The sequence below is a fragment of the Rousettus aegyptiacus genome, unplaced genomic scaffold (assembly GCF_014176215.1).
Source record: "Rousettus aegyptiacus isolate mRouAeg1 unplaced genomic scaffold, mRouAeg1.p scaffold_m13_p_18, whole genome shotgun sequence".
NCBI classification, from domain to species: domain Eukaryota; kingdom Metazoa; phylum Chordata; class Mammalia; order Chiroptera; family Pteropodidae; genus Rousettus; species Rousettus aegyptiacus.
Window position 1 is genome coordinate 16,586,206 of NW_023416293.1, and position 12,044 is coordinate 16,598,249.

The 12,044-nt window shown below is 54.5% G+C and overlaps 1 protein-coding gene across 1 annotated transcript in view; it reads right to left on the reverse strand.

The window, feature by feature from the left end:
• The window catches only part of PCNX2 (pecanex 2), a 163,435-nt gene that overhangs the window by 77,211 nt on the left and 74,180 nt on the right, over positions 1 to 12,044 (reverse strand). Inside the window, exons 18-19 of the mRNA XM_016163383.2 lie at positions 5,627 to 5,719; positions 4,859 to 5,009 (exon numbers count right to left, since the gene is read on the reverse strand). Coding sequence (XP_016018869.2) covers positions 4,859 to 5,009; positions 5,627 to 5,719 — 244 coding nt within the window. The remainder of the gene's footprint in view (positions 1 to 4,858; positions 5,010 to 5,626; positions 5,720 to 12,044) is intronic.

Here is a 12,044-nt window from a genome sequence, read left to right on the forward strand (position 1 = left end):
CAGGTCACAGACACAACTTTAAGGCACGTGGCCGAGACCTCTAGGCTCGAGGAAGCCTTGGACCGTAGGTGCCATTCTGCCGTCTGACTCCATGGCAACCGCTCTGAACACCGGCAGCATCTGTGACCGGCTGAGGCCCCACACCTGTCGGTGACAACGGGGTCTCCTGTTAGAAGCAAACCAGATGGAAGCTACCAAGGAGGTCTGTGCTGGACTGTGGAGGATCAAAAGGAACTTCCAGGGACCAGAAACCGATTCGTTCCTATGTCACGAAAACCGTCACTGTTTTTGGAATGGCGCCCTCAGTCGGAGTCGGGGCGCGGGCTGAGCCGGGAGCCAGGCCGCACGGCGCGGTTCAGGGGCGCGTCGGTGCTGACGCGCTTCAGGGGACAGGGCGGTGAGAACCGCGCGGCCCCCACTGGACGTCCAGCAACGCGTCCCACATGACACACCCGCCAGCCGGCTCGGGGACGCACGGGCAAGGGCAACGCCGCCGGCGACAGCTCGCCCCAAGGCACCGTCTCCGGGGGGGGGCGCTCGGTGCAACACCCCGCCCGAGCAGGGGTGGGGCAGGGTGCACCGGGAGTTAAACCGTCGCCCGGGAGCGACGGGGAGAGCGGAGCCCGGCGGGCGCCAAGGCCGAACCCGGCTTCAGGGTCCGCTCGTCTGTGTGTTGAAAGCAGCATTCAATTCTCACGTATCCCTGGACACCTTCCCCCGAGTTCGGTCATTTATTCCCATGAGATGCCACAGTTTCCAGACTGCAGAAAACATTTAACGGGTAAACCGAACTCGTGCTGCAAGTTCATGTTTGGGAGTAGAGGGGAAACAATACCAGAGAAGAAGCCAAACAAAAGTGTACGTCCAGAACCGTGAACTCTAAAAGGCCGAACTCAATCCTATTTTACCAGGGGGCCATAAAGCCCTAATAAAAAGGAAAGCTTACAAATGCAATGACATGATAAATGTGCGTCTTACCCCCAAACTGTCTCAGCTCTCACACACAGTCAAGCTAAAAAGAAATTCTTTGCAATGATATCATGTAACTGCCTTTCTGTAAGGTCTCGAAGATGCAAAGAGGCTATAAAAAGCATCGCTTTAGCATTATCGTCTCTCCTGCCCCTGGAATATTAGACCCTTGAGAAAAATAATGCAAACTAACCGCGCCATTTCCACGTTTATACGCGACTTGCTTTGACTGAACACTTCAGGTTTCCCCAAAGGCTTTCAGATGCTCGTGAAACTAAGATCAGTCCTTCTCAATAATTAAAAGTTAACCAACCATCCTCAGGATTCCTCGTCTCTAGGAAGGTCATTTCCTCTGATTTGAATCTTGAATTGTGACTTAAGCTGCAGGGATGCGAGGCTTCCGTCCTCATGGGACCAGGCGTGCTCATGAGCATCTCAGTGTGGAGGGGCTCGGGTCCCCCGGCCCTGCCTCTCCGAGGCGGCCAGGGCAGGGCCCCTGCCGCCGGCTGCCACCGGCTGGGAGCACCTATCACGGGCCACCGTGTTTTCCCGCGAGCTCTTCTCGCTCTCATTTTCCTGCTGGGACAAACCTCGGAGAGTAAAGTCTCTGTCACCCGCGCGGGCCCGTGTCCCGGCTTATCCCCTAGGAACTGGCCTCCCTGCCAAGTCCAGGGGCCTGGACGGAGGGTAAGGAATCATTCTCAGATGCGAAGCGCGTGTCCTCCTCACGCCGCCGCTCAGAGCCCCGGGATCCTGCTCAGGATGAGCCTCGGCGCCCAGGGCCCTTCCGTCCCCCGCGGCCCAGGCAGGTGGGCCTGCGGCTGTTCTCGCGCCTGGACCCTGACCCTCTCCTTATCTTCAGGCCTGAAATTAAATGCCGCCTCCTCGTTGTTGCCCTTCCTGTTCCCTCGAAGGTCACTGACGACCCCTCCACGCGCCCTCCTGGCCCCTGGGCATTTCCTGCACAAGCCTGCGCGGCGTCCGCCAGGGCCCCGGGCGGCTTCCTACATCGCGGTCGGCACTGGGCACCGTAGCCTGAAGCACTTGGGACATCCAGGCGACATGCAGCATCTTGTAACTAGACACCCAGTGGCATGAAGTCTGGGGAGAAGCCGGGTCCCCCACGTGGGGCGCCGGGCCTGACTTGGGGCTGACGCCCCGACGTTCATGGAAGCCCCCTGCCCCCCCACGGTGAGGCCACACGTGGCCTTCTGCACAGTCCCTGGCATGGGACCGCTGTTCGATGAATATTACCGGGTTCGACGTCGTGGTAAACCCCTCGCAGGAGTCAAGGTGGCGAAGATCGACATTTAGGGCCAGAACATTTAAGTTCGCATTTTTCGGGGAACGAGATGTTCTAGCTGCTTCCTTGGTGGTTTCCGACTTCAGGGTTGTGCTCAGAAAACCCTTTTTCTCCTTCCCGACCAAGGAACGTAGCTCGGCCGGTATTTCCTTGCAGTCCTTTCTGGCTCTTCCTTTTTCCTTCTTCCTCATTTTTTTAAAAGATATATTTTTAAAATCTTTACTCCATCTGGAATTTCATTTCATACAAAGTCTAACTCATGTTTCTCCAGGGAACGAGACATTCGCTCCCCTTCTCCGAGGAGTAACTAAGTGAACGAGCGGAAGCCGACAGCAGTTGGGCTCCACGTGACCCTGTCACCCCGCGAACCTGCGTTCACGGCGCGAGAGCGGCCGGCGCATCAGATCGCTTCTGATGCTCTTATGTTCCTCAGAGCCGGGAAACACTCTCCTCCTCGGGGCCGCGTGAGGATGCGGCCCGCCCCCGCCCGCCCGCCCTTCGTGACCACGGAATTCCCCTGGAGCGTCCTTCGGTGAAACAGGTTTTCCACGACGCGGCTTCTCACTGTCTCGCACCGGGGGCGAATCGGTGACGTCCCGTGTCTAGATCATCGTCCTCGTTCACCTGATAGGTTTGCTTCACTCCCCAAAACCCAGTGCTCCCTGAACATTTAGTCTCGAGAGTTCCAAACCTGACTAATGTGAAAAAAAAGACACTTCGCGCACGTGATGGGTCTCGGTTACGCCCACGGCACCGGCACGTGCTTGGGAACTGCATTCTTGGGGCTCGGTTACCACTGAGACCCCTTTTTGTGCCAGGATGGGATAAGATTTACCTAAACCAGTCTGGAAAATAACTGAACTGGGTAAAAAAAAGAAAAAATCATGTTTCAATTCAGTCATCAAGTCGAGTTGCAACACTCGATGATCCATTTGATCATAGTCTGAATTTTATATCGAAATGAGTTTCGAGTCTCCAAGTAATTTTACACATCAAATAAAATGACACCTTGGAAGTGTGAAGAAAGGAACTAAACGGGCAGGAAGCACACGCTCCAAGAGCAAAGGCCGCGCCAGCCAATCCGGAGCTGCGACTTTGAGTCCAGCGCAGTTTAGGGGACGCGCCCCCGGCCCGGAGCCGCGGGAGGCGCCGAGGGCTGGGCCAGCAGACGCGCCCACGGTCGCCCTGGAGAGCAGGGGGCGCAGGGTGCAGGGGCCGGCAGCTCAGGGCAGGGCTTCCGCAGCGGCCAGACCAGACAGAGACCCGAGGGGCCGCCCTGGCCCGAGTCCAGGGGCCTGAGGCAGAGCGCCCAGGCCACAGGGTGGCCACGGGGTGCAGCGGAGGAGCCACGAGATCACGCCGGGCGTGCAGGGTGGGTCTGTGTCCGGCCAGGCTCACGCATCTGCAGGGAAGGCGTGACTCAGGCCGCAAACGCGGTGGCTCCCATCACGTCCCCGACCCCCGGCCCGGCTCCCCACACCCCGTGTAAGACGGAGGGCGGGGTCCCGCGGACGCCCGGACCGGGCCGGCACACATCGGCTCACGCACCAGGTCCAGCCCACGAGCAGCGGCGCCTGTGGCGACGTCGGCCGTGGGGCCGGGGGCCCCGGGGCCGCTGCGGACCCGCCGGCCCGGCTCTGCCCTGCCTCGTGTCGGCCTAACGCTCCGTCGGCCGGGCAGCAAGAGCCGAGGACAGCGACTCGCTGGGAGCTGGACGCCGGCCCGCGTTCCCGGGCGTGTCCTGTGGCTGGTACGAGCCATGACGGTGGGGACGTGGGCGGAGGCCGGGCAGAGGGGCCAGGACCCTGGGGTCGCGGACGAGGCCCAGGCCGGGGACGGGGCCACAGGGCGCCCAGCTGCCACGTCTGAGGGACTTGGGTTTCCCTTCCGCGCACGTCACTTCAGGCGTCCATATGTTCTCCACTCCGATTCCGGGCGGCTCGTCGCCCGCTGAAATCCTCGTCCTCGTTCCGGTGCCGGATTCGTTGCTTCCCTGGAGGCGGGTGACGAGTCCACAGAGCCTCGGCTGGAGCGTGCCGAGTTCGGCTGTCCCCTGGCCCTCGGGCAGCGAGCGGCCCCCGGGCACCTGCTCGAGGCCTCCGGGGTGGAGGGGCGGCGGGCAAACGCAAGGGGTTCCCGCGCTCACGAGCCCCGACCGAAGGCGCCCCCCTCGTTCGCTGCGCAGCGGGCGCAGGCGGGGGGGCCCGGGCCTCGGCCGCGCGGGCCTCACGTCCAATTTCCTGTTCTCGGGACAGTCTGGGCGGACCTTGGGGACGGGACACGCGCAGTGTGACGGCAGCACCGTCCCCGGTCTGCGCGCAGGTCTGCGCCCGAGGCCCCCGCGCCCAGGCCCCGCCCCGCGTCCCCGCGTCCCCGCCCTCCCAGGGCCCGTCACTCACCCGAACCTTCCTGCACCGAGGCCACTGCGCGCCCAGGCCCCGCCCCGCGACCCGCGTCCCCGCCGGCCCGCCCTCCCAGGGCCCGTCACTCACCCGTCACTTCCTGCGCCGAGGCCCCCGCGCGCCCAGGCCCCGCCCCGCGTCCCCACGTCCCCGCCGGCCCGCCCTCCCAGGGCCCGTCACTCACCCGTCACTTCCTGCTGCCGGTGCTCCCTGCTCTTGAGCACGGGCTGCGAGAGCCACATCCACGGGTGGTGCTTGCGGAGCTGAGGGAGCAGGTGGTGGGTCACGAAGCCCACGGCGCCGGCCAGCACGGAGAGCACGATGCCGAGGAGAGGCTGCACGGAGACGGGGCGCCCGTGACCGCCCGGTTCCGGGAGCTGGCGACAGGCGACTGTCCCTCCCCCGCGTCCGCACAGGACAGGGACACGGACGGTCCCGTCGAGGCCCGAGACGCCACCCACGGGGCCACGTTCCCTCCTAAAGGCAGGGGCAACCCCGACCACCTTCTCGGCGGGCCCTCCCGCCCCAGGGGAGTTCGCGCACACACAGTGTTCCACACGGGGCCAGCGCCATCTGCTAGACCCCCGAGCCGGGCGGCCCATTGCGGGCCCTCCGCGTCTGGTGTCTGGTTAAAACTGCTCCGGCAGCCTCGGGCCCGTCTGCGGGACTCGGGCTGCGGCGTGGCCTCCCCCCTTCTCCGTGTGTCCCCCGGCCATCTGCACAGTGGGCCCCCCAAGATGTGCTGTTACTCTTGCAAACCAAACACCCCAGACGGGGAGGGGAAGCGAGCGGCCGCCTGCCATGGCTGACGGGGCCACACACCCCCCCTCCCCCGGGCGGTGAGCCTCGCAGCACCCTGGCCTCGTTCCGGTCCTCAGGCCCACTAGCCTGTGGGTGCCCAGCGCCCCGCCGCGGGCTCCCGCGTTATGGAGAACAGGAGACGGGTACGTACTCGCAAGGACAGGAACACGGTGCTGGCACTGACTGCAAAGGACAGAACCGCGGCCACCGAGCAGACGACGAGATCCGATTTTAAGACATCCTTCTGTGAAGACAAAACCACCGTAAAGTCGGCACTTCGTTTTCTCTCAGCGACTCCGGGCCTCTGGTAAATCGGGCAGCAAGACGCTGACCCGGCCTCGACTGCTCTTCAGCCCGCCACTTACCTGACCTATTCCTGGCGGCACGTACTGGGCGGCCCCTCGCTCCCTCCTCTGTGGGGGGTATGGGGGGCCGAGGCACAGGGCGGGGAGGAGGGGACGCGGGCGGGAAGGGCAGCCTAACCCCCTGAGCACGGTCAGAACGCAGTTTCGTACCCGTGTGGGAGGCGTAACGCTCCCCACAAACACGGACCGGACGTCGGGGTGACGAGGGCGGTGAGCCTGATAAGCGCCACCCGGCCTCGGGCGGCCGTGTGTCCGCACGAAGGCCGCGCGGGGGCGGGACGCACCCGACCAGATTCCACGTTTCACGACACCTGATCTCAAGACTAATTGCACAGCTACCGTAATCAGGTATTGATGGTGTTGGCACAAAAGACACATTTAGATCAACGGAAGAGAAAAGCCGGAGTCCGGAAATAGACCGACACCCGGAGGGTCCGTGGAGTTTAAGCGACAGTGAGCAGGTGACAAGACACCTTTCCTCTGAGTGAGGGGAAGAACGATTTTTTCAAGAAACGGTGCTGGAGCCACCGGAGAGCCATCTCCAATCAGCAGAACGACAGGAAAAACGCCTCGACACATTGCATATAAAAACCGACATCCATCAGAAACCTAACTCGAACTGCGACATTTCTCAAAGGGGACGTAAGAGCAAATCCTATTGACCCTGAGTCTGGCAGAGCTTCTGAAATGGGACACTAAGAGCTGGAACTGGAAACAAAAAGAAGTCGGTAAATCTGACTTCGTGAAAATTCAGCACATTTGCTCTTCAAAAGACGCTGTCATACCATGAGTGTAAAGGCAAGACAAAGACTTGAAAAGTTATTTGCAAAACAGATTCCACCAAGGACTTCCATCTGTAACACATAAAGAACTTCAAAACTCAACGGGAAGTCGAGCACCCCGCCCCCCGCCCTTCCCAGCTGCCGACTGGCAAAAGCTTCGAAACGACTCCTCAGAGGAGATGGAAAATGGTGATCGTTGACCTTTTTATTCCTGTTGCTAATGAAACAAGGCCGCCCTGACCATCGGTGGAAGGGACGTCGGCAGAATAAAGAGGAGGTGGCCACCAAAGAGTAGATGTCACTCTGCTCCCAGAATTTTATTCTTGAAAAACATTACCTTTTCTAAGGAATCTTGAACGGCCCCTGCACCATCGCTGTGTAGAAGTGACCTTGAACAATGTAAAGACTGGAATTGTGACTCATTTTCTACGTAGATAATCTTTGCTCACGTAACGGTATGTCAGAATACACTTCTGCTTCTGCGAGGTGTGGACGACCGCGAACAAGAAGAGATTCGGAGAACGTGCGGCGTCCGGTCTCGCGGCGGGTTCCGGAGCTCCCGCCGTCGGGCGTCGGGGGTGCCGGCGTGAGAGACGCCTCTAGATTGGGAGAGCAGAGCCGGGGGTGCCTCCTGCACGTGTCCTGCGGGCGGTGGGTCCCCCAGCTTCGCTGTTGTTGCTGTCATAGGGAAGGACCATGTCCACGGCCGCCCCCTTTGCTCACACGCCCGAAGGCTAAACACCCCCGGCTCTGCCGAAATCCTCGTTTCCACCAGAGTTTCAGAATCTCTGCTTCACGTCGATAAATACCCTAAGTCTTAAAAGTGAATTGTACAGTGTCGGCCCTTACGAAAGACCTAAGCCAAATGCAAATCGAGGTCTCTGCGATTTTTCATCAGTAATTAACGTTTCCCCTGGAGGACAGCGTAATGGCGGTGCTGCCCTCTAGAACTCGGCGAGGGGGGAAGATCGCTCGTGACCATCACACCCTGACGGAAACGCGGCCGGCGCCTCCGGCCCCCGGCCAGTGTTCCTGCCCGTGAGCGCTGAGCCGCGGCCCGAGTTGCAGTCGTGGCATGCCTGGGTTTTCCATGCGTGTTGTAAGCGTTTTACATATTACATGTATCATCGTACAGACTTACCGATAGCCATGTAATGGCTGCATAATTTGCTGTCCTGTGACGCCGTAGGCGTACATACACACACGACAAAAAAAGTGCCTTGCTGGACGAGCAAGGCAGCAATGTAGAGCATAAAACGGCACGCCTCACATGGCTGGCGTGGACGTCCTCGCCGATGGACGCTCACCTGCCTTCCGTTTCACACTGTGATAAATGATGCTTCATCGTGATCTTTACATACCTAAATCTCTTTTTGTATTTGGAATTAATTCCCTAGAAGAACTCTTCCAAATAAATTTACTATGTCGTAGGTTATGAATATTTTACAATCCTTGATAAATTATGCTTTTCCAAAGGACTGAACAATGTCCGAGAGATCTCGTCTTGTCACGATTGGCAATACCGTTCATTTATGCTGTGCTGAGTGAACCAAAGAAACCGCCATCTTACTTGAATTTGCGTTTCATCATTTACCAGAAGTATAGATGTATGTCATACGTTTACGTACAAAATATTTTGTTCCTGAATGAAATATCATTTGCTTGTAGAGTTTTTAAAATTAAATTATGTGAATTGTCGGTATAAGATATTCAACCTGTCAAATTTGCAACAAATATTTTAATAAATTATTTGAATGTTATTGCCTTTTTTACATGCAAAGCTTCAAAATTTTTCTTTACCGAAATCTAACTCTGTGTGTATGTGTGTGTGTGTGTGGGGGGTAGTCATTTTTATTTCATAGACCCCAAGTCCGGAAAAGTATTTTTCTCGAATTTGAATAATGTAAGCTATGCATACAGAAAAGCATGAAAAATGCGTATGTACAATTTAAAGAGGAATTGTCAAGTGGAGGCCCCGGCAACCGCCAGCCGCTCCGAGAAGTCCGGCACCCCCAGTACCCAAGACCCCCTTTCGAGGGCTGCCTGGCACAGGACCCTTCCCTTCCCTCCCGGGGGTCCTCTCAGCAATCCCAACTCTGGTGAAAATAACGTTCTTGCTTTAAAAAAAGGATTTTAATGCTCACGTATGCGACTGTAAGCAGTTTGGTCCAGTTTGCCTGTTTTTACGCAGCAGGGGGCACCAGGCTGGATGCAGGGTGGGCACCCTGCTCCCTTCGCTCACATTCTGGGGTCCAGGCTTCCGAGATTGCTCTTGATCAGGGAGTGTCCAGCCTGTCACTCACGTGGATGACTCTGCTCGCTCGACTGCTGGGAGCAGGTCTGCGTCTTCGGTGTAGTGCGGTTTCGTGAGGATTCGAGGGGCGTGGGTCGGTTCCTCCTTCTCTACCTCGCCCTGCCTGCGATGCGCTGGGAGTTTTCACTGTTTAGGGCAGTGTTTTTCATCAATTCTGGGTAATTCTCATATAGTATCTCATCAAATATTGATGATGCTCTGATCTCTCTCTCCCTTTTTTTCTGGAATTCTGGTTACATACATGTTAGATTTTTCTCCGTCCTTCACATTTCTTCCTCTCTCTTTCATATTTCCTAATTTTTTGTCCACCTGTGTTCCCGCGAGACACTTCTCTCTCTTTCAGTTCACTAATTCCCCCTTCGGGGGTGTCTAGTCTGCCATGTTTTTTATTTTTCTGTTTTCTGTTTTTTAACTTCAATTGCTTCTTTCTTTGTTTTCATCTGGTTTTCTTTTAGAAGCTCTATTTGGTTCTCTTTTAAACGTGCTGGATTATTTTACACACTTTGTATTGTCTCTAAATTTTTAACCCTTTTCTTCCTTTCAGTGCAGTAAGTATAGCTCTTCTAAAATATGTGTCTGATAGTCCCAGTATCTGAAGCATTCGCAGATTTGTTTCCACCGGTTCCTCATTTCCTTGTATAGCTTTAAACTTTTAATTGTGAACTGATCATTGTCCTTAGAAAACTGGCTCTGGGGCGCTTGGGGGCCCAGGAGGACAGAGCCTTCTAGAGGGGTGCTTCTGCCGTGAGGCGTTTCCAGGGGGAGGCTACTTTAAACTATGTGCATAAATCGAGGGGCGTGTGCCGCTCAGCCATTAAGCGGACACTGGAACCCCATGGAAAGCTACAGCCCCTCGAGGACTGTTCTGTTGATGTGACGCTCAGCACTGAGGTGAGTTTGCCTGCGTCCTCTGCCCCTGGCGCCGAGGGGCAAGGAGCTGATTTCCACTGGCTCGTCCCCCCACTGCGAGTGGGCCCGGCACTGCCCCAGCTCGAAGGGTGGACGGTCTGCCACTGGACACCCCGCCTGGGCTCGAGGTCCCCTCGGACAGACGTCCTTGAGGCAAAAGCGGCTTCCCGCTGAGCATCCTCCAGACTCCGCTGTTCACCTAAATTTTAACCTGATAACTCATGATTATTTTGTCAATTTTTGGTCACAATTTAAAAGGACTTTTTAAAAATTTTATTCGGAATTTTAGTTTTAATCGGCACCAGGTTTGGAGGCAATAATTTAGCCTGCCATAACATCAGGAACGAAAAGTCGCATTTGGTCTTTCTCTCTGTCACTTGCCTCGGTGTCTGGCAAGGGATTAGCACATAAAATTCTTTTTCCCTTCCACTACTGTGGAGCTAGACGATTATCTCGACACTATAGACTGAATAATCAATTCTTGCTTATGACATTTAACTTTTACATAAATTCATATAAATAATCTGTTTCCTGTCTATATTTTCCTGCTTCACTAATCTCATTCTCTAATCTTGGATGAGTCTCATATATATGTTTTATTATTCGATCTTTGTAATATACTCTTAAATCTCAAAGTGCTAAGTTCCTCTTTCTTATTCCTCTTTTTCAGATTTTTTAAGCTATCAACAACCATTCTTCTAAATGAACCTTAGAATCATTTGCCCAGGTTGGAAATACAATTCTTTTGTAGCTATTTTGAACTATAGTAAATCTATAAATTTATTAGAAAGAACTGACATTTAATAAATCTCAGCCTTCCTATCCAAAATCAGGTTATGTCTATTTATTACCACTTATTCCAAACTTCATTTACATTTTAATAGACTGCTGTAGTTTTCTTTATTTACGACACTACTTCTTAAAATCATTCCTATTAATCAATTCATGGGTTTTTTTTTTTGCTATTGTGAGTCGGATTATGTTTTCATTATATTTTCTCAAGTTATTTTTGATGCGTTAGAATGTTCTTACTTCTGTACATTTTCTTGTCTCTAGTGGTATTCAAGAATTCTCTTATTAATCAAAGTTGATTTTAATAAACTTTTCTTTGCATTCTATAGGAATATAATAATGTAATCTACATTTCTCTTTCAGAACTTAAGCTAAGCAGAACTTCTAGAACAATATGCGATAATATTGTTTTGTTCCCTATTTTGATGGTGAGTCCATGAATGCTTAACTAATAAATCTATTAGCCCCTGGCACATTGGGCATTTTAAACCCACTGTGGTATTTTGTATAGCACTTCATAATCCAATACTAAAAAGAAGCCTGAGAAGTGTCAGAAGCCCAACCCTACACGTCGAGCAGATTGATAAAAATTAAATAGTTTTGTTTATTTGTTTTTTGGTCTCTAGAAAAACAGATACGATGAAGCAACAAATCTGAATGTGATGAGTACTGAAAATGATGGAGAGCAGTGAGGATAAAAGCTAAAAGACAAGGCCCAGGAGGTAAGTGGAGACAGACCAACCCGGCAAATGCCTAGTGCGAAGTTTGTGTTTGTGTGAACTACTGCATTTTGGTAACAAGCTTTGTGTACGTGACTTAATGGTGCTCGCTCGTTGCTCGCACGGAAATCTATCAGCCCAGTGGCAGAGCTGCAGGATCTCCAGATCAATGTCCTTCAAGGCAGCCTGGGGGTCGCTTGGACAAAATCGCCCAGGCGACAGTCTCGTGAATACAGAGATCCCCAGGCCCTGCCACAGACCGAATGAGTCAGACCAGGAGGAAGGGCTGGGGAACCGAGCTACCGGGGCTCCCGAGGGATTTCTCATGCAAACTGAAATTTAAGAAAAGAAAGAAAGAGAGAGAATGTAAGAAGACCTGAGAGAAAGAGAGACATGACATCGGAGACGAGGAGGGAAACGTCGTATCTGCACGATGGCACAACACGTATTACGTGCCGAACTGTGAAAGCTGGCTCTCGCGGTCCCATTAAAATATTATAATTGGAGCAGAAGGCTTTTCACACGAGTGAACACACGTCGCATCAAACCTCCTGCAAGGTACGTGCCGTGCGGCGCACGGGGCAGGTGACGCCCACCCCATCACACCCAATTACGCTAATGAACGCCATCAGCGGCTGCCGGCACGTGCCTGCTCGCACGCCTCTGCAGCTCGTAATTACTTCTCCTA